This window comes from Acipenser ruthenus, chromosome 3 (assembly GCF_902713425.1).
Source record: "Acipenser ruthenus chromosome 3, fAciRut3.2 maternal haplotype, whole genome shotgun sequence".
Lineage (NCBI taxonomy): Eukaryota > Metazoa > Chordata > Actinopteri > Acipenseriformes > Acipenseridae > Acipenser > Acipenser ruthenus.
In genome coordinates this window covers 28060507-28082820 of record NC_081191.1, presented here as the reverse complement: position 1 = coordinate 28082820, position 22314 = coordinate 28060507, and the positions used below count along the sequence as shown (strand labels likewise).

General features: G+C 37.9%; 1 protein-coding gene across 1 annotated transcript; it reads right to left on the bottom strand.

Annotated features, from left to right (window-relative positions):
• Positions 1–1717: 1717 nt before the first annotated feature.
• LOC117435501 (E3 ubiquitin-protein ligase MYLIP-like) lies at positions 1718–21935 on the bottom strand. Its single transcript, XM_034058703.2, has 7 exons — positions 21602–21935; positions 20187–20377; positions 7629–7814; positions 6503–6700; positions 5984–6148; positions 4732–5152; positions 1718–3419 (listed from the first exon to the last, which is right to left on the bottom strand). Exons 1-7 carry the CDS (start codon positions 21686–21688, stop codon positions 3330–3332), a joined length of 1338 nt encoding a protein of 445 aa, XP_033914594.1. The 5' UTR covers positions 21689–21935; the 3' UTR covers positions 1718–3329.
• Between the last annotated feature and the right edge of the window lie 379 nt (positions 21936–22314).

The following is a 22314-nucleotide window of genomic DNA, read 5'->3' as shown; positions in this document are numbered from 1 at the left end:
TTGTTTGGTTTTCTTATTGGCTCTGGCACGTTCAAATGGAAACCCATGGAGATGTTGGCAGAGGTAGGGAATGCCAGCCATTGATTAGTAAAGTGTTTGAAATTGCTATGGCTAAAGGGGCCTTATTGGAGCAGTGGCCAAACAGCCTCCAAACCAGTGGATGACATTGCTACACTGACACAACAGGGGTTTCACAGAACACCAAAGTAAAAGAAAAAAAAAAAAAAATAGGCTTAGCGGTTTTATAGAACCTTTTCAGAAAGATACTTGGTTGGTTACATTAATTAGGCATCTTGCTTACACTGTACAAATGTAATCATCATTTCTGCACAGTTGCTGTTGTATTATCAGTAACTGATGGTGCATCCCTTACAAGTCATGGCAGATTACACAACTTTGGGGCTGCCTTTTTTCTCTCTGTATCCACGGAATACTGAGTAAACCTTCATCCTGTGATCTAAGAGAGCGACTAGGGACATATGGGGTCAGCAAATATTTTAGATATAGGGGAGCAAGGCCATTTAAAACTTTACAAAAAAAGTTAGAAGCAGGACCCTAAAATCAATCCTAAACCATACAGGAAGTCCACACAAGACTGCGAACACAGGGGTAATGTGTTTGTGCTTCTTTGTTCTTGTTAAATCTAGCAGCAGCATTTTGCACACGCTGCAAATAGAGATAAAACACAACTTTAAATACCAGAGAAGAGCATTGCTACAATCAATTTTAAGTGTTGTAAATCATGCATCAGTCTCTCAGCATCTGCCACAGAAAGAGAACGTCTTCATTTAACAATATTTCTAAATGGGAAGGAAAAAAAGTTATATTCCTAAAGTGTGGCTCGAATGAAAGATCTGGATCAAAAATGACACCCAAATTTCTCATTTCAGCCTTCAGCTCAGAGTAGAAACTACCAAATGTAAAATCCAACTGATTTATATTTGGTTGATTCTGTGATCCCAAAAGCATCATCTATTTTATCCAAGTTTAACATTAAAACATTTGACATCCATTGCTTAATGTCAGCAAGACGGGTAATATTTTCAGCTGGTGTCATGTGGTTTCAGAGAAATATAATTGAGTATCATCAGCATAATGAAAATGTATCTCATGTCTATGGACAATATCGCCCAAGGGTAGCATATACAAGGAAAACAAAATCAGACCAAGAGCAAGACCCTGCGGGACACCACATGGAACTTCAGATACAATTTTAACAAACTGAAACCTATTTGAAAGAGAAGATTTAAACCAAGACAGGATACAACCTGGCAATCCTACTAGATTCTCAATAAAGGGGAATAGGCCTAAAATTGCCAAGAACTTTTGGATCCATAGTAGGCTTTTAAGCAATTGTTTTATTACAGCAACCTTAAAAGGAGTCTGAAACAATACCAGATGAAAGGTAACTATTGATATTTAACTAATGTTAATCCTAGAGAATACTTAAAGCATGTCGTGGATTTCATCTTCATAACTAGATTAGTTGGATCTAGCCGATTAAATCAAGGGAAAAAAAAATTCTAAAGATTGTTTTGATGTAGCAAAACCTGATACTACTTGCTTTCTAAACCTTTCTTTGCTGTGGGTAGTTTAAACACGAGGGTCACTTATTTGAAACTCTGCTAAATGAAGACCTATTTTGGTCACCAACAGTTTTACTTTCAAATACTCATTAGACCAAAAATAAATAAATTCAAGAACATCCACAGGTGAATATTTTTTTTAAAAATCTTTATTAATACTTTGTTTCCTCTTAAGAAATATAAAAGACAGGAGTTATTTCTATTTTACAGACAGTTGGTGCTTTTGCTCGGAAAAACTGAACAAAACTCATTTGTACAAAGTGAAAAAATAAACACCTCTGGAAGCAAGGCTGTGTGCTGAAAAATATGCCATCATAAGTTAAGCATTTCTCTTCTTTAATGTTTGTCAACAAGAATGTCTGTGCGAAGAAACAGAATGCATACAAAAAAAAAAAACACGACATTGTTGCGACATTAAGGCAAGCCCTATGAACAATACACTAAAGGAAATGTCCTTGGTAAAGTGACAGTGTAGATTTGTTTTCCCACCCTCCCCACCTCCCTTACCCTCTAGCCTTTGAGCAGCTAGTATTGCACTCGCAGGTCTACTAGCACTCTCTATTCAATCAAAGAAACCACTAGTGACCACATACCAAAGAAAGAGAAAACCAAGGACAGGCAGATTTCATTACAAAAATATTGCCCTACCTAGACCATCGGGCACTAATAAAAAGTGTATAAGTTGTGACGAAATTAGGATCTGCTACGATTGGATAAACTCCAATATGAATATTGATGCGGTGAACTAGAATGGCTAAGGACGACTTCTCAATGAAAATCGCTACCTCCTGTTAAAGAATACAGAGGTTGCTTGACCTCTTTTCACATGTGTTCAACTTAAGTCACATTTAAAATCATGGAATATTTCACTAAAAACTTGGGTTTCAATTCAAAGGGCACTAGAAGTAGTTTTATTTATTTTCAAAGTCTATAGAGTGAATGATGTAGTGCTGGGGAAAATTTAATAAACCCTGAAATCCTTAGATTTAAAAAAAAAAAAAAATCTGTTTTAAAACATTTGGACAGAAAATCTCAATTTATAGAAATCCTAAATTTAAACAATTTTGTGCCAGGTTTGTCCTTGGTCTTTCCCACTTTGGCATGAACATTGGTCTATGAACTAACATACAGAATTAAACAGTCAAACGCCATACTAAAATAATGTAAAATGTGGTCATATATGCTGTGGAGTTTTCTGCATGTAAAACAAGAAAGAATTTAAAAAGAGAGTTTTTAAAACATTTAAATACTAAATAAAATACATGCTTATGTATGGAGTTTCGAATACAGAATAAAAACACATAATTTCCTCCTCTCATACAATTAGTTTTAGGCAATGTTCCAAAAGCCAAAAAATGTATAATAAAATGCATGATTAGAAAATAAAGAATTCAAGAGAAAATACATCACTACTCTGATCAGATCAACTGACATTTCTGAATGAAGAATAATTATATTATAAAAAACAAAACAAAACAAAAAAAAAACACACAACTCATTGGTTTTTTCAAAGTCCTTGTAACAGCTATTAATGTTCACAAACTTCCTGCCTAAGGTGACAGGTAGGTGGCGCTATGCTCACTATGAACATCTTGATTTTGCCTGAAGAAAACACAGGAATAATTGCTTTGTCTTATGTCTACAACATAATATTTCAATTGTTTTTGTATAGTATTTGTAGTGCAGTTGGATTGAAGAGGCCGTATCGCTTCATGCTGAAGTGTTACCGACTCAACTGACCAGTCAGATCATAGTCAGGTTTAGAAGGCTGGTGCAGGTAGGCAAATAGACGTGCTGCACATGTTCCACGTCCGATCGACAAACAGGACAGGACTGTAAAAACACAAAAAAACATATAGTGTAAGCTAGCACGTGGAGGCCAGTTTTAACAATACTACTGCAAGACAGCCGAAATCTACTGCTGCTCTTAATCCGTTAAAAAAAAAACAAAAAAAAAAAAAAAAAAAACTTTTGAATAACAGAACTAGCGGGAAGCCACTTCTCAAAGGGATCGGTATTTTAACAGATCTTTTTCTTTCACATAAGATTACACACATCAGAACATCTCTTGCTAATCCATAAGTCCTTAACTGAAAGCAGATTCATTCCCTCAAAACAAATTAGAACAAAACAAAAATTAAATCAAATATTAAATTAACTAAAAGCTAAGCGGGTCCACTGCATATTGAATGTGTTAATATTTAAATTAAAACTCTTTATTATTATTGCTTGTAGCAAGAGCATTCTTTGTTTCTTCAAGCCATGTGATCCAGGCAGTATGCAGGAAGAAGTGGGCTTTATTTCTGTAATTGGAGAGACTACACAACTGTCACAAAATGACAGTAATTGCCCTTCTGCCTTAATTATGGTCTGGCTTAAAACAAACACATTTGTAAATAGATATATTTTAACCCCACACTTGTATTACACATTCACAATGCAGCACCTCAAACAATTATGTTCTTAATAAAATGCCATTCCAAGTTATGCAATGTGCAAACTAGTGCACATAACATGCAAAAGATCTTCCCTCCAACTGAATATGTAATTCTTTGCCTGTAGCCTCCAGATACTGGATAAGTCTGGGGGCATGCGTAACCTCATGTTTGCAGTCTCCTTTCATTTCTAAATGGTTTGCAACCAGGTTTACCACAACTCCATTTTTAGATGATGAGAGTTACTCCATTGTAACAGGACCCTCCTTGCAGAACTCACATAATCCAAAATAAACTATGTACTTTTACAGTGGCATCATTATATCACTGACACCTTCAACAATTTCTGCTTCATTTAATAAATGCATTTATTGACAACTTTGGTAAGCGAGTTACACTAGTCAGGCAGGACACCATTCCCAACTCAAACTTTCTCTTTATGGACAACCTTATGTCACCTAGACCCCACATGAAGAACTAGGCTCCTGAGAACAACCAGGTTAAAAGTAACAGTAAAATTTGTGTGGGGCTGCAGAAAGTCATTTAGAGAGCTATAGCGGTTCCACAAAGATGAAAGCCTCTGGTTCACAGGGCATCAAATCAGTAAGAGGTGAAAAAAATAAATAAATAAAAAACTAAATAATAATAATAAAAAAAAAACACACACAACACACACACACTTTAGCTGGCAATAAGGTGACAGAAATTACCTGTAACTGGGCAGCACAGGATTTGCAGCAGACCATGTGTCCACAGGGACAGAAGGCAGAGTTGATCTCCTCCTCACAACACACCATGCAGAGCATGGCCTCCTTCAGCTTCTGCAGCTTGTCCTGCAAGGCTTTGCTCTGCTGACAGCTCAGCCCCTCACAGCTTGCACAGTTCAGATTGCTCTCTGAGGACTTGAGCGGAGAGTTCTGGGAGCTGCTGTCTCTCCGAGATCCAAAGTCTACAATGCCAGCATTGTACAAGGCCCGCCGCGCATGGTCGTACACCTCCTTGGACGTGCGCTTGATGTCAAAGACGTATTTCTTGCCCAGGTTAATGTTCTCGTTAAGGAATAAAGACGCCAGGTGTCCCTTAAAATCCCGGCTGTATTGCATCATGACAGCGTTCGTTACTGTGTCGCACCTGGAATCGAATGAGAGAGAAACCATGAAGACATGAGCTGCTGTAATTGCAAGCATCATTTAAATCTGGAACTACAGAACTAGTAAGTAACATGACCTTATGGATGTCCCCACAAAAGATTCAATCGGTTTACTAGATCTATTGAAAAATATAAAATTTGCCTATATCAAGTTTTTAAATAGATAGTGGCAACAGTTGTTGTTTATTGTCATGTCTAAAATATACTGTTTGTTGTTATTAGACGGCTGAACACGATCCGGAGCTGGTCGCCAAAAGGCCAGCACTTACCTGGACAACACTGCACTTGTTTTCACGATAAACTGTATTTGCACTATGAGCAATAGAGCACGCACTGTGGACTGGTGACTGTGTTTGTGTTACGTGTCTGTGTAAAAAGAACTGGATTGTTTATTATTATTTCAGGTCCAATCCGTGGATTACAAATAAAGCAATGCAAGCCGCTGTACTGCTTATCATGATCATGGTTGATTATTTACTGCTGTTTGTCATCAGGCAATTGTATTTAAAAATAAACCACCATTGCACCTGGATTATCGTTGTCTGTCTGATTATTGATCACCTGCACACTGTTAACCACACAACCTATTTCAAAGTGTCATTATTCAGAAATAAACAATTCAGACATATTGTATAATTAAACATAAAGCCCAAAGGTATATGTGCACCAGTTATTACTGACATTAGGGTAATTTGAGACTTTGGGTCAAGGTACAAGCTCTAGAATCGAGCTAAATAACCTGGATCTCTAGATGGAAATAATAACTAGAAAATGTGCAGTTTATCATCATAAACCACTTATTAGTTCTTTACCTGTAGAAAGCGTGGGTTTCAGTTATTGCTCTGTAAAGTCCACTAGCCGCTCGGGTGCTGATGAGCTTGAAGACAAGTTCTTCACTGTTGATAGTTTCCTTGGTTACTGTCAGGTAGACGTTCTTTCCTGATTGAGTAGCTATTTGAATTACTGGGTAAGTGATCCTAAAGCAGGGATGAGGGATAAAAGGTAAATTAGAATTTTAGTCTTATAAATGAGCATTAACATCTTGAGGTATGTAGTACATTTGTTTTTTTATACTCTGGTCTGCAGTCCAAAATAGATGTACCCATTTTATATACTGTGCAGCTTCATCAATAAACATAACAATGTTTTACACCAGCAGTCATTAACTTACCTCAAGTCTCCTAGCAATACACTAGACTACACATCTAGAAAATGGCAAATTCCACTTATGTGAAAACATACAGAGACCAAATGCATAGTTAACTGTTGTACCCTCACTCAAGCTACTGTTAAAATATATGCACAACTCCAGCTTTCCAAAGTTCCTTTACCTGTTAATAAGACTGAAATCCTCCTTGCAGACCGATATTCCGTCTGGTCCCACTCCAATCACCTGCTTCTGCCCTTCCCCGTCCCTCGCCCAGTGCCACTCCACACCATAGTTCTCCAGAGTGGATACACTCTGCAGGACCTGGTACTCCATCGATGACTGACTCATTCCTTCCAGCGCTTTGTGCTTTGCAATGATACTGTCAAAACAGAGAATAAAAAAAAAAAAAAAGAGAAAAATCATAAGTTGAGTACAACTCTCTTTCAGTTCCATCACACCTCTTGCTAATGGCTTTTCAGATGCTTTGTTGCAGCCAGTCTTCTCAAGCAGTCTACATAGCCAACTGGCAGGCTGGCATGTTAAAATACCAATTCCAGAAAAGCCGTTTGAGAGCGTGTTGTGCAAGAATCAACTATACCATCCTCCAGATCCACAGAGGGCAGCAACAACTCAGCAAAACCCTTCCACATAAAATGACTTGCTTCCCATTAAAACAGTTTCCCCATTTAAATCTGGAGACCATCTAAAGCTCCATTATAATATGTCTTACACAGCGCTTCAGCTTAAAGAAAATAGTGCTGGCCCGTTCATTATGATCCCAGTTTGTGTGACAAAGTAGGGGACTAATCTTTCAGACAAACGTGTTTAAAAATGATGTTCCCGTTTTGCTTGCCTGCTTTTATTAACTCTAGTGCAATCCTATTCATTCAACCTCATTTTACATCAAAGGAAGTTAAATGTTAAAGCCTTAGAAATGGCACTGTATATAAAAACGGATGGGGCGAACATGATTTATTTGCTTTTTGATCAGCCTATGCATCCAGAAGAAGCGGTTATACTGCATATATATATAAAAAAAAAAAAAATCATTTGGAGGAAACAAGGGTTTCTTATGTACATGTACATTAATTGGCTTGGCTGCAAAACAGAATTGTCAGTTTGTGTGAAATGGTGGGGATCTCACTTTATTCCAATAATAAAAGAAACATCATAGGTCTGCCTGAATTAAGTTGGGTTATATCTTATGTTTACTTTTATTGATGGTCATAACCTGCAAGATGAATACATACATAATATCAGTCCAGTCAAGTGTTGTGCCTTAAGAACTCCTTAGGATAATCACATACCTGTTTTGTACCCTTGGACTAGGGTCCTTCCCACAAATTTCTTTATAGATGTACTTGGCAGTGTTCTGGTTGTAGTCTCCAAATTCTGCCTGAGCCACTTGCGCACACAGCTCTTCTGCCTGTTCAGGCAAACTCTGCAGACGACCACTGTGCAGGTCCTCTTTTACATGCATGAAGAATAGATTTCTGTAGAAAAGGAGACATCATTGAGGGTTTAATGAATGCATTTATATTATTTGGGGGATGACAGTGACCCACAATAACCTTAAAACCAGGGCCCCACTATTTTAACTGTAGAGAGAAAAAAAAAAAAAAAATGCTAAAAAAAAATCTGCTGATCCCTTTGAAATGCAGATTATGAGGAATCTGGAAACGCTCCTGTATTACTAGCAATTCATGACCTTGGCACCCTGCCAAATGACTGTTTGGAGATAAAAATGGTACATCCAGTACTTCATTGTTGTACAGAAAGTGCATTACCTGTATTCCTGAAATTATTTAAAACCCTCAGGAGTCTGAAAAGCTTAGCATCCCCCACACCTTTATTTGTATGATTCAAATAACTAAAGGATTACGCTATAAAAAGCCCCCTCACCAAAACGACAAACTAAATGGCAAATATTTTGTAATAACATTTTCAAACATCCATAAAAAAAAGGAGTCTGTGGGAGCAGGAACTCCCAAACAAAGACTCCCCGCCTAAATCTAGTCGCATGCCAGAGCAAGTCAAACATGTTGCTGCGATTCAGTGTGTAGGTGGAGGTAGTTTGTACCTAAAGAAATTAAAACCGTGGCTATTGAAGAGCTTGTTTACCACAAAACCCGTCTTTTTTATAAACAAATCAAAGATGTAATATCCATGCAGTTCAAAAGCAAATCTTAGGAAAGAAAGAAAGAAAGAAAGTTTGGCATGGGTGAAAAACAGATTAAAGTGTCGAAACCCTTACATTATAACTCGTTTACTGTATGTGTGGGAGGTTGCTTCACAAAATTCATACCTTCTTTGGAGGGGTCATATTTCTGCATGCTTTCATGTTAATAAAATCCTGTTTTGCAACACATTTAAAAAATTGAAGCTTAAGGAATATAATGCAGTAGTATTAAATTATGTAGTAGTATTTAGTGAGCTTGCATTTGGAGCAGTTATTGAGACCCCGGATTATGCTTAAAAATACATTGGCAAAAATATGTTGTAGAGAGGAAGAAACAGGTAGTGATAATGTTAGACGAGGTGTGCTCAATTTAAAACCACCTTGCTGTGTGTAAACTAGGAAAGGGAAATACCTCCTAAAACCCCTGCACTGTTGACAGCTGAACTGACAAAGAACCTTCACACAATAAATTGTGAATTCACAGGGGGCTGCCAAAATGTAACAAACATTGTACGATCTTGTTCTTAGTGCAAGTCTCCTTTTTGACATTTCATTAGCCAGTCCATTTCAAAGCAAAATAAACCTGAACTATACAGGAAATACTGTATCCAACAGTCTTTAATGGATGAGAAGCATTGACTTCAGACAATGAACAACCTGCTTATCTACAGTCTTTTGTCAGAGCAGTAACCTGAAGTGGGCCAATATGTTTTATTGTATGTCTATTTCAAACCGGAGCCAAGCCATTGACAATATTAAGGACAATTAAAAGGACCTTCGCCAAATTTTGAATGACCTCAAGGCATAGAGACCTGCATTGAACTACACGATTTACTTTTCAGATCAGACTTTGAGAATGTTGTCTGCGTGTTTCAGCACATTAAGCCTATGCACTTTGCCGATTTGAAGTGGGTCACAAGTACATTTCTGCAACCCTATAGAAGAGAGTCATGGGGTCAAGCACAATGCCAGTCTGGCCTAGATCCATTCAAACCAAATTTTGTTTAAAAGCTAACCTGCACACCTACAAGGGCTTCTTTCAAAAATCTAAAAAGCTCCCTGGTCTTTACTTCCTTTTCATACAATTAAGGGAAGCTGTTTGGGGTTTATTTATATAAACAAGATAAAGCATGATGTCATTTTTTACCCTGCATGCCGTGTGCTCACGAACACACAAACTCTGTAATACAGTATAGGTGTTAATACAAGCTTCTTGCTATTTTGTTAACATTTCCATTTTTATTATTAAAATGCCTGCTCAAAGTCAGAGGGTGAAATGAGATTATTGTAAAAAAGAAAGAAATGAGACGAGCCGCGCTTGCTCATCACAAAACTGTTAAATAGGTAAGCTCCCAGCTTTCTTTACAAAACGCTGCATTAAATGAGACTTGGCGCCATATATAATGTATTATTGGGATGGTGTGTATTTGGTTGAATGTGTTATAACTTTGTATATATATGTAATATATATATATATATATATATATGTAATATATATATATATATTACATATAGAATTATTATTATTATTATTTATTTCTTAGCAGACGCCCTTATCCAGGGCGACTTACAATCGTAAGCAAATACATTTCGAATATTTTGGGAGTGAATATTCTGCAGTCAGACAGGAAAAAAAAAAACAAAAAAAAAACATATAAATAAAATCAACACTTTAAGCTTAAGGCCATAATCCTTATTCGTTTATTGACAACATCACACTCATCCTTGAATTATATATATATATATATATATATATATATATATATAAAAATATAATATAATATATATATATTGTTGGTACCCCTCCACAAAAAACGAAGAATGCACAATTTTCTCTGAAATAACTTGAAACTGACAAAAGTAATTGCCATCCACCATTGTTTATTCCATATTTAATAGAAATCAGACTCTGCTTTTGATTTTTTATTCAACATAATATTGTAAATAATAAAACAAATGAAAATGGCATGGACAAAAATGATGGGACCGCTAACCTAATATTTTGTTGCACAACCTTTAGAGGCAATCACTGCAATCAAACGTTTTCTGTAGCTCTCAATGAGACTTCTGCACCTGTTAACAGGTAGTTTGGCCCACTCTTCCTGAGCAAACTGCTCCAGCTGTCTCAGGTTTGATGGGTGCTTTCTCCAGACTGCAAGTTTCAGCTCTTTCCATAGATGTTCGATAGGATTCAGATCAGGACTCATTGAAGGCCACTTCAGAATAGTCCAATGTTTTGTTCTTATCCATTCTTGGGTGCTTTTAGCTGTGTGTTTTGGGTCATTATCCTGTTGGAGGACCCATGACCTGCGACAGACAGAGCTTTCTGACACTGGGCAGTACGTTTCGCTCCAGAATGCCTTGACAGTCTTGAGATTTCATTGTGCCCTGCACAGATTCAAGGCACCCTGTGCCAGGCGCAGCAAAGCAGCCCCAAAACATAACCGAGCCTCCTCCATGTTTCACTGTAGGTATGGTGTTCTTTTCTTTGAAAGCTTCATTTTTTCGTCTGTGAACATAGAGCTGATGTGACTTGCCAAAAAGCTCCAGTTTTGACTCATCTGTCCAAAGGACATTCTCCCAGAAGGATTGTGGCTTGTCAATATGCATTTTAGCAAATTCCAGTCTGGCTTTTTTATGTTTTTCTTTCAAAAGTGGAGTCCTCCTGGGTCTTCTTCCATGGAGCCCACTTTCGCTCAAAAAGCGACGGATGGTGCGATCAGAAACTGACGTACCTTCACCTTGGAGTTCAGCTTGTATCTCTTTGGCAGTTATCCTTGGTTCTTTTTCTACCATTCGCACTATCCTTCTGTTCACTCTGGGGTCGATTTTCCTCTTGCGGCCGCGCCCAGGGAGGTTGGCTACAGTTCCATGGACCTTAAACTTCTTAATAATATTTGCAACTGTTGTCACAGGAACATCAAGCTGCTTGGAGATGGTCTTGTAGCCTTTACCTTTACCATGCTTGTCTATTATTTTCTTTCTGATCTCCTCAGACAACTCTCTCCTTTGCTTTCTCTGGTCCATGTTCAGTGTGGTGCACACAATGGTACCAAACAGCACAGTGACTACTTTTCTCCATTTAAATAGGCTGAATGACTGATTACAAGATTGGAGACATGTGTGATACTAATTAAAGAAACTAATTAGTTTGAAATATCACTATAATCCAATTATTTATTATCTTTTCTAAGGGGTACCAACAAATGTGTCCAGGCCATTTTAGAATATCTTTGTAGAATAAGCAATAATTCATCTCTTTTCACAGCTTCTTTGCTTTATTCTATGACATACCAAAGGCATGCAAGTATACATGATAAAATAGCTTTTAATTTCATCACTTTTCAGGAGGAATGAAGCATTATTTCAATGAGCTGTAAGGGTACCAACAAATTTGAGCACGTCTGTATATATATATTATATATATATATATATATATATATATATATTTCGTTCCATCAAAAGTTCTGAATTATTAATACAGTATTTTAAAATGTACAATTCCCACGATCAGCTAGTTTATCTCGCGTGTCAGTTACACGCTCGCATGTGCTATAGTACCCAATTCAACCACGGGCATATTGTCTCTTTTTTGGTAAAATCACATTACTAATGAATTATTTATTTATTTTTTTAAATTACTAAAAATACTTCTTGAAAACAGACCACTCAAAACAAGGTGGCATATTTTACATTTTTCTCCCCCAATAAACAAATAAAGAAATGTTTGTTTTAAAACAGAGCTGTGTCTGATACCCTCTTTACTACCCACAATAATACTCGCATAGGCTTTCTCACCGCCACCCCAAGCTCATAATTTCACGGTATGGCAAGCAAAACTGCATTTTTTTTGGGAGTGAATATTCTGCAGTCAGACAGGAAGAAAAAAAAAAAAAAACACGTAAATAAAATCAACACTTTAAGCTTAAGGTCATAATCCTTATTCATTTATTGACAACATCACACTCATCCTTGAATTTTTTTGATAACACAGAAGACTCCAGACAGCGAGTCTCTCTAGTTGTCACTCATGTATCTGAAACTTTAAAAGAATTCTGCAACAAAGGAGGTTTCCGATATGAAGTGCAATTCCAAAACTTCTGAATAAAACTCACAAAGTCGCCATTTTACAATGACAAACATCTCCTACTTACATAAGCGCACAAACATGCCGTATTAAAACGCAACCCAAAATTACAGGAAGAATTTTCGAAATATTAAATAAAAGTACAGTAAAGGCCAACAGAAGAATACACTTTACACGAACAACAAAGTTGCTTGTAATAAAGTATCAAGCAACTGGAGTGTCTCTTGTGTAGTTTTGCAAGAGAACTTCCAATACAGTTTACTTCTAAACCCTTATAAAACTCAGAGGTTGCCACTTCAATTAAATATTTGTGTGTGTATGTGGGAGTGTGTCAGACTAAATGAGTAAAACCTTTCATAGCCACATTTAAGTTTCAACTTTGAAGTTGTTAACAATTCCTCCTACCCAGGCCTCTTTCAACAGAAAGTCCCTTATAAGTGAAACCAGAAGTTTCTGCCTGGAGACTGAATTTGCTGACCAATCAGGAATCACGTTTCATACATTACTAGGCTCTGCACCAACAATGTGCATGAGATTGTCAGAGAACTCTAAGCTATTAGCAAGAGGTTACTGGCAGTCACTGAACTTAAGTGACACTCTGCAGTCTCTTGCCCTACCAGAACAGACACCTTTAACACAAAGAGCTAGCCACACTTTCCAGAAAAAAGAGGAACAGAAACAGCTGACACTTCATTATTACTCATGAACAGCAATGTTTACCAAAAACTGTTCAAGTGTGTCTTGTATTTTTTTTTGTTTGTTTAGCCATGGTATTTGTAGTCATTTGTTGATCTTCTCGACTGATTTATAAAGTGTAATTAATATAGGGATTAAGTTCGCCAGCTACGCCAACAGTACTGCTTATTAAATCAATGTTCCATCTCATTGCAAAAACATGGTTTTGAAACACTACAGCTCCTAAAAATGACATGCTAATTTAATGTTCAGTTAAAGTCCTAGTACTTCCAGTCTCATTTTCCAGAAGGCAGTTTCACAGAAAAAGCACTTTAATTGTAAGTCACAGCTTCTGTACAAAAGACTACTGTCTGTCGTTAACTAAAAATAGAATCATTACCACGCTGTGACTCTGAAAACAAATTCTTGCTGAGGAGAAAAAGCCAGTAAGAAACGGTTTTAGAATTTAGCAACCAAAAGCGTGTCAATTTGGAAAACCTGATCACGAAACCATTATAATGCTAGTGTATTGCCTTGAAGAAACCCTAGCAAAACATTCAAAAGATAGCAAATGAGGCTGCCACCTTTAAAACGTGTAAATACCTCCATTTACTGCTAATAGATGTTTATAAAATCCATAGACTATAACATTAAAAAGTAGCTGTATCGGTTTTCCTAGATATTTTTTGTATTACTTAAATTGCATCCTGCATTTCGCGTCACTATTAAAACAGCTTAGATCTAGTACTATAGTAAATTTGAAATAATGTTTAACACCAAATTAAAAAGGTATTTTTTTATATATTAAATTTATTACACCATTTAGTTTACACACTTAAAAAAAAAAAAAAGGTGGCAGGCTTACAAACTAAGGTAGTTCCTCCTTAACAATAAATAATAAAACCACATTTGTAACAAAATATTAATTAACACCAATAGTCACACAGTTGACTTACAACAAACTATATTTAATTATATTGGCTCTAATCAGGTACCAAGTTGGTTGCTATGGAGCCATGGTATTGATTCATTCTATAGGAATATCACTGGTGTGTCAATTCTGCTGTGCTACCATTCAACAAATGGTTCCATGTCCCTTAATACAGCATTATTACATTGTTGTTGTATTGCATTGCCTTCAAGAGAAGTGATAATACAAACTGTAGGTACTCTTCCCTCCTGTCAAGGTCCCAGAGGGACTGCATCAGTGCTGATTGCACATAGGATTTGGCCTATGAAAGGCTGCACTGTAAATCTAGTGAGTGACTAGAATATTCATTTTACCAGGTCGCCATTTTGCACTTGCATTCCAAAACACTGCATTAAAACTACCACAGCCTCCCTCTATGCTTAAATTGGTCGATACTATAAACACCCTCTCCAATACACACACGTGTGAACAGCCAAATTCAGCGTTCATGTACTGTCCCCTCACAGAATAACTCAACCTGAGCAGAATGTTAAACAGATATAAAAAGGTTCCAGTCATTATAGCTTTCACAGTCATTCATGCATACCAACGGCATGCTGGTGGAGAGGAGAGGGGAGGGGGAAAGGGAAGTCAGCGGTGCAGAGCATCTAAATGACACAACACTCTTTTAATAATTCCTTTGATAAATCAACCGAAAAATATCAGGTTTATTAATACCCAATTACTGCAGTTACTTTAATACGCCTACATATGCCCTTTTCAAAAAGTCACTGTATACACTTATTGGGAGAGCAACTGTTTACTTACGTAAATTAAACTGACAACCAAGACAAGCTGGCTGCAGCTGACCTTTATCCAGCTGAAAGGTTTCAGCATTCAGACCAGGTTGAACTTGCAGAGAAACCATTCTGTGCATCAGTGAATCATGACACTTCCTTACTTGATATGTATTGCGATACAGTTCAGGTTGTGTATCCACATAAGCTAAAGCACGGCATAACGGTTTGGTCCATGTAATGTCTCACATTATTATACTTACAAAAGTAGTCCATAAATACCATAACAAAATTGGTAAACACACACTTTTTTTTTTATATTATATATATATATATATATATATATATATATATATATATATATAGTAAAACGACTCACCCACTCGGGTTCGTTGCCCCTTTAAAAGTACGACCCAACACACGAGAAATGGAGTTTTTAAGCGCTGACGCGCTATTATTTTAATAAACACACAAAATAAACAAAACACAAACAAACACCTAACTCCCACTGGAGCGCTTACTAAACAAGTTTTTTTTTTCCCTTACTACCTTGCAGGACGGCTAAGCCGTTTACCTGACACCGAACACAAACGCAACACAGCACTTACTTCTTCTGACTGCTCGGAAGCAGAGCACCTCTCTTCTGCTTCCTTCTACTCAGCAGCCCTGTGCAGACAAGCTGCACGTCTTAAATACCCTGCACCTGGTTTTAATTTACAATTGTACCCAGGTGCGGGTGATAATTAATCAATAAACAAATTAACAAAACAATAAAACAATTAAACAAAATGTGCATTTCTTTCGCAGGGAGGTTTTAACCCCCTCCCTGCTGTCTCTCACAACCCTCTATCTCACATATCCCCCCCCTTGTCTTTACAAGACACAGGCCACGAGACGGCCACCTCCTCCCCTAAAACACAACCACCCACCCTCAAGTCCATAAATGTCCTTTCTTGCCCTCTTCCTCGGGCAGGCTTGAGGGTGGATCTGTCCACATCCCGGCTCAGCCAGGTAAGGACCGCGCACCGGCGACAAGGGGACCCAACGGTTCGACAGGGGCGACCGGAGCGTAGACCGTGGCACTGGAGGATGCATCAGTGGACAGAGATCCTCCCCTGGGAACCGGCGCAGTGATGTCCGATCACCCAGGGGAAGCGAAGCAGCGAACAGGGGGAGCGAAAGCGACGTCTGGCAGCAGCCCAGCGACGTCTGGGTGCTCGGGAAGAGCGGAGCAGGGAACCAGGGGCAAAGCTGTGGCCAGTGCTGCAGACTCCTGGGCTCTAGGTCCAGCGCAGGAAGGTCCGGGAAGACCGGCCGGGTGTCCTGGAGCAAGGAGTGAGGGACTGGACGCAGCAGCGCCGGACTGGACCGTAGGGGTGGTGGTCGGGGCTGTGGTGGAGATATGCGTTCCCCTTCCTCCCCGGGCTCCAGAAGCAGCGGCTCCTCCCCTCTGGGCTCTGGCAGCGGCGGCTCCTCCCCTCTGGGCTCTGGCAGCGGCGGCTCCTCCCCTCTGGGCTCTGGCAGCGGCGGCTCCTCCCCTCTGGGCTCTGGCAGCGGCGGCTCCTCCCCTCTGGGCTCTGGCAGCGGCGGCTCCTCCCTTTCTGGCTCGGGAGACTGCGGAGCTGCGCTAGCCTGCTCCCACTTTTGGAGTAACAGCTCCAATTCGGTTGGCTCCCTTCTCTTCTGCGGTGCCAACCCCATCTCTCTCCCCCATCTCTCAAGTTGCTCTCCCTGAGCAACGGCATTCTTGGTGATCTGCTCGATCATTTGTAACAAATCCATCTTCTCTGGGTCGTAGGGGCGCCCACACTTTCTGCCACCATATGTAAAACGACTCACCCACTCGGGTTCGTTGCCCCTTTAAAAGTACGACCCAACACACGAGAAATGGAGTTTTTAAGCGCTGACGCGCTATTATTTTAATAAACACACAAAATAAACAAAACACAAACAAACACCTAACTCCCACTGGAGCGCTTACTAAACAAGTTTTTTTTTTCCCTTACTACCTTGCAGGACGGCTAAGCCGTTTACCTGACACCGAACACAAACGCAACACAGCACTTACTTCTTCTGACTGCTCGGAAGCAGAGCACCTCTCTTCTGCTTCCTTCTACTCAGCAGCCCTGTGCAGACAAGCTGCACGTCTTAAATACCCTGCACCTGGTTTTAATTTACAATTGTACCCAGGTGCGGGTGATAATTAATCAATAAACAAATTAACAAAACAATAAAACAATTAAACAAAATGTGCATTTCTTTCGCAGGGAGGTTTTAACCCCCTCCCTGCTGTCTCTCACAACCCTCCATCTCACAATATATATATATATATATATATATATATATATTATATACACACACATTCATATATATTCTTACCACTAACATACAGAATTGTATTATAAAAAGAGATTTATAATAATTAAAACACACAGTAGGACATAAAACATGTCTCTGAATAAAGTTATATAATCTTTCATGTTTTTACATGAAGGCACCGGTAATCCCTAATGCCATGTGGCTGACAAAGCAAAACAAGTCAAACATTCACACGGTCTGTCTGCAATTACACACCGAGACAATGCTGGAATAAACAGAATCCCACACCCTTGGAGATTACAAGCCTAGAATGTGTCATCTCTCATAAAAATCATGCATGTTAGACACAGCAACTCAGTGCTATATTTACAAAGTTCTACAGTAAACCTGTCAAGGACAGGAACAGAATAAAAATATGGCTTATGTTTTACAGCATGTGGTAGTTTAAAGTATAAAGCATATGTACCATATAAGGGCTCAAGTACATATCAAATATATTGGTTTAGAAATATGCCTGGTCTCTGCCTTTTTAAAAAGGCAGTAGGCATTCAGGGAGAAACATGTTTGAACATGTGTTTTACATGCATTTGGATTTTTTTTAATTAACAAACAAAGCATGGGCTAAAATTATACACACATATTAAAATAAATAAATTTATATATATTATAATTAGTGTGTATCTATCTATCTACTTCATAATTCAGAAAAAAATTAAATATTTCTGAAAGCACCGATCATTAGAAGGGACGCAAATTTAGCTGACATTTTAGCCCACAGTACCAAAGGGATCATAGATACATTAAGGGACATTGCAACCTGTAAAAGCACATGTAAAGTGTGAAAATATATTGGTAAAGATAAAAGTGAAATTGCAAATAAAGAAAATAAATAAAATATTCAGCCTTAAATCCATCATGTAAGGATAGCAAACTTGTACATGGTACATTTTGCATAAAATGTAATAAAGTCAAATATGTAGGAGACAGTTACATTATATAAAAGAATACAGAACCACTTATCAAATATAAGAAATAAAAAAAGTAATGAATCAATAGTTCAGCACTTTACAAGGAACAGACACACCATGGGTTCCCTAAAGTTTGTGGTTTTAGAAAACAATAAAATTAGATAATGTACAATATAGAAGAATAAAATAAAATGGATAAATAGACTAGATACCATGATGCCTTAAGGTTTAAATTGAAAGGAACAGTAGATTGTTACATCGTTAGCTACATAAAGAATGAGATCACAAAGACATAACTAGAAGTCTATAAAAAAAACTTACCTGTCAAGGGAAAGTGGTTTTGAAAACACTTCTATTTCTCTTTAAATCTAATGTCTTTGTGATGTAACAATCAACTGTTCCTTTCAAATTCTTTTCCTTTAGCAGTATGCTCAAAAAGTGCCATGAGTGTCCAAGTGGAACTAATCCTGAACAGAAGTACAGTACCAGATTGCTAACCAAGGCTGAAATGGAGAGCTAGTAGGGCTTGGGTGACCATAGCATCTGGTGACAAAAAGGAGTCAAAATGACAAGCACGTGCCACTTGTTTTGAAGAAAGCCTTTTAGCAATGAGCGGGTGTGCTATAGATTTTACTCTACACCTGCTCCATGAGCCACAAGTAGGACAAAAGTGAACACAAGACAAGGGTCGTCAAATCACCCTCCAGACCCCAGCTGGTTCCAGTCATTTGTGCAGACAACAGCAGTGGGAACAATACACAGAGGAGAAAAAAAAAATCCAGTAAGCAGAGACTCAGACTAGCAGAAAATAGTTAACCAGATGCAAATACTGCAATTTCCTTTTTTACGATGTTTGGCATTTAGTTTTGCTGTTCACATGAATACGTGATTATGAACAGAGTTTTAGTAAACATGACGTTTCTTATAGTCTTCTGAACTGAAGACTCCTGTGTGTAGAATACAAATGAGTGTATCACATAAGCATTTCCACTTTAAATAATTAATGTACATCTACTTTGAACAATTACTTTTTTTTTCTTAGCTCTCCTAACATTACCGATAGTGGTTACACAAAAGGAATTGTGTTAATAGGCTCATTTTGTACAGGTTACTTTTCTTACAATATCTTTGATGCATATGGGTTTTTTTAAAAAAAAAAAAAAAAAGGAGAGGTTTGGGCTTGCATCAGAAGTGAACAATATTGATACACTTCTCTGACTTGCCTATTATCCATGTAATACTTGATACTGACAAACTAATAAAACTGTACCCATGGAAGTCTTTGAAATATTAATTCAGCTAGTATAACACTTTATAAAATAAGCCAAACAAGTTACAGTTCAACTTTAAACTGCATAGATTGACACATTTTAGGACATTTTTCTATTCCTTTTCAATTTACAATGAAGGGTGGACAGGACATTAAAGAACCTTTAATGGTGATCTGCTTATAGTGGACACAATTTAGCAAACTTGCAGGCTCTGGTAGTTACTTTAGTTTATGTAAGAGGGAGGCACCAGTTCCTGTGGAGTTGAAATGACCAGCAATAACACTCAGCAGCCGGGGTTACTACAGGACATACTGTATTATAACAGAACCAGTAATTCAGTCTGGATCACCCCTGAAGGTAAATGTTGATATCAAAACCTACTTTTAAAAGTTTTGTTGTTCGGATATTAATGTTAACACAGCAGTAAACTGACTGTGACCCTAAGTTTTGTACGACTGTAATGATTGTTCTATACGGTGTGTGTTTTGATTCTTTTACCAATTTTTGTGAAAAGTACAAAATATAAATACGGTATACATTAAATACACTTGATGTATAGTTCAGCGACAGTTTCAAGCTGTGAGTGCACTTGTATTCCACACACCAAATCGCAATGGAGTAGCACTCTAGAACAGAAAATCACTTGCATGGAGACGCACCTAGTCTGCTCCTGTTGTATGAGATGTGGCTCAACAAAGAACTTCACTCGCAGCTTCAGTCTGCAGGGTGCTGGGCTATCCACCTGCTGGGAGATCCGGTTCCTCAAATTCAGCCATAAACTCTCTCCTTTGCTGCCAGAGAACTGGAGCCCAAAGTAATCCACCTCTATTATTCCCAATTTCCTGCAAACCTAATAAAAAAAGTGGAAACAAGATAAGAAAATTACACTAAGAACCAGAGATATAGCTGACAGGGTTGTTTATTCTATTCTATTCTATACATTGCTAACTTCAAATTCAAAACTAACCGTGGCAACGGCAGCCATTTAGCCAGAAAAGTAAATTCACGTCTATAAATTGTTATCAAAGGAAAATACCTTTAACTGCATAACTGGAATTTACAACATTGAAACAGATAAATACTCCAATACAAAAAAAACACTAGAAGAAATAACAAATACCAGTATACTGTGGTCATCATGGTAGCATTAATATAAAATGAATGGGGTGTTATGCAACTGTCAGCAAAGTTGAAAACCTCCACGTTCAGCTGCATACATTTCGGATATTTGAAGATGATTTCTCACGGTCTACGCTGTGACATTAAATGTTGATACAGTGTGAAATCTTAACGTTAAAAGTCACAACCCGCTAACAGACAGCCATGTACTGCTGTACGACATGCATTAGGCGAAACCCATACTACCAGATAGTTACCATTTATACCTGGTAAGATTTCTTGTTAAATTGCTGAATGAATAAAACATGAGGATTCACTGCAGAAGCTCACTGTCAAAACATCTTTTCTGTGAAATGAACCCGAATACCCTTTCATTTTAGCTCAAAAAAGTATTTGTGGAACAAAAGGAGTCAGAGTACAAAGATACAAAAGAAAAAACAAGATATTTATAGGATTTTAACTACAATACCGAAAGAGTTCCACTTGAAATGCTGCAGACAGCTATCAGAAAGACGAATAAAACGTAAAATACACGTATTGTAGGCTACTAAATCGAAACAAAGTAGACGAGGCAAGTTACCCTCCTACGCTACATTGTTAATCGCAATCATGTAATTTTGATAATGTACAGAACACTACTTTGAAAGAATACTTATTTTCCCATTTGAGTTTTAATCATTTTAAAGTTCTTTAGAACAACTTCATATGGCATTTTTTAACACTCGTGACGGAAACAAAGAATTGGCTTGATCTAGTTCGCAATAACTTGATATGGAAACAGTCTTTGAGAGTTGCAACATGTAGCATTCTCTACTCTGGCACATGCATATTTACACAACGAGGCAAAAAGCATTATCCTCAAAGAATCACTCGAGGCACATTTTCTCACATATATACTGGTAACGCGTGTAAGAAGACGAAATAAACAAGCCAAGTCTTTGGGTCCCAGCAATACCTTATTCAAGCAGTCTTCTCCATTTGCTTTCGTATCAACTTCCACCTCCATAACCACCGAATCCGGCCTCGTAACAAGGCAAAGCATTTTGGTTTTAATAAGTTATCTTTGGTCTTTCGTTCCTTTCTAAAAAAAAATATAAATAAGTGTATATAGCTTCCTTTAAAACCCCTACATCCGACCCTTTTTCACTTCCCAAGTCCTTCTTCAAGCTCACGCATCTCAGACCTCCCAGCTGTATTTCTACGAACTGACATGCAAAATACCACAACCTCATCCAATACATCAGCGAACCCTAGCACACCCAATAGAAACATGTCTCTCATCTGTCCCAAAACTCGCTAGCCAGTTACAAGTACGGTAATTCAGCTCCGGAGGTAAGGCATCATATAACAGACTGTAGAGGTACAGTGGAGCCCTCTCACGGCAAGCGTTTAAATTGACAGTCTACGTTTATGTTTTTGTTTTTCCTATTTTAAGTTGAAACTTATTTGAAAAAGCGTTTTATTTTAATTACAAAAAATGTCCTCCATTCTAACACCTGCTTGCCCCTACATTAAGTAAATAAACCATATGCTATTTTAATAAGGTATACCTTTGAGTTCCGTAAAAAGCTCAGAAAGCAAAACGTTAGGTTACTTACCATAACCCTGGTTCCCTGATGGAGAAGACGACCACCAACGACCATTATATATGGGATGCTCATTGGGTAG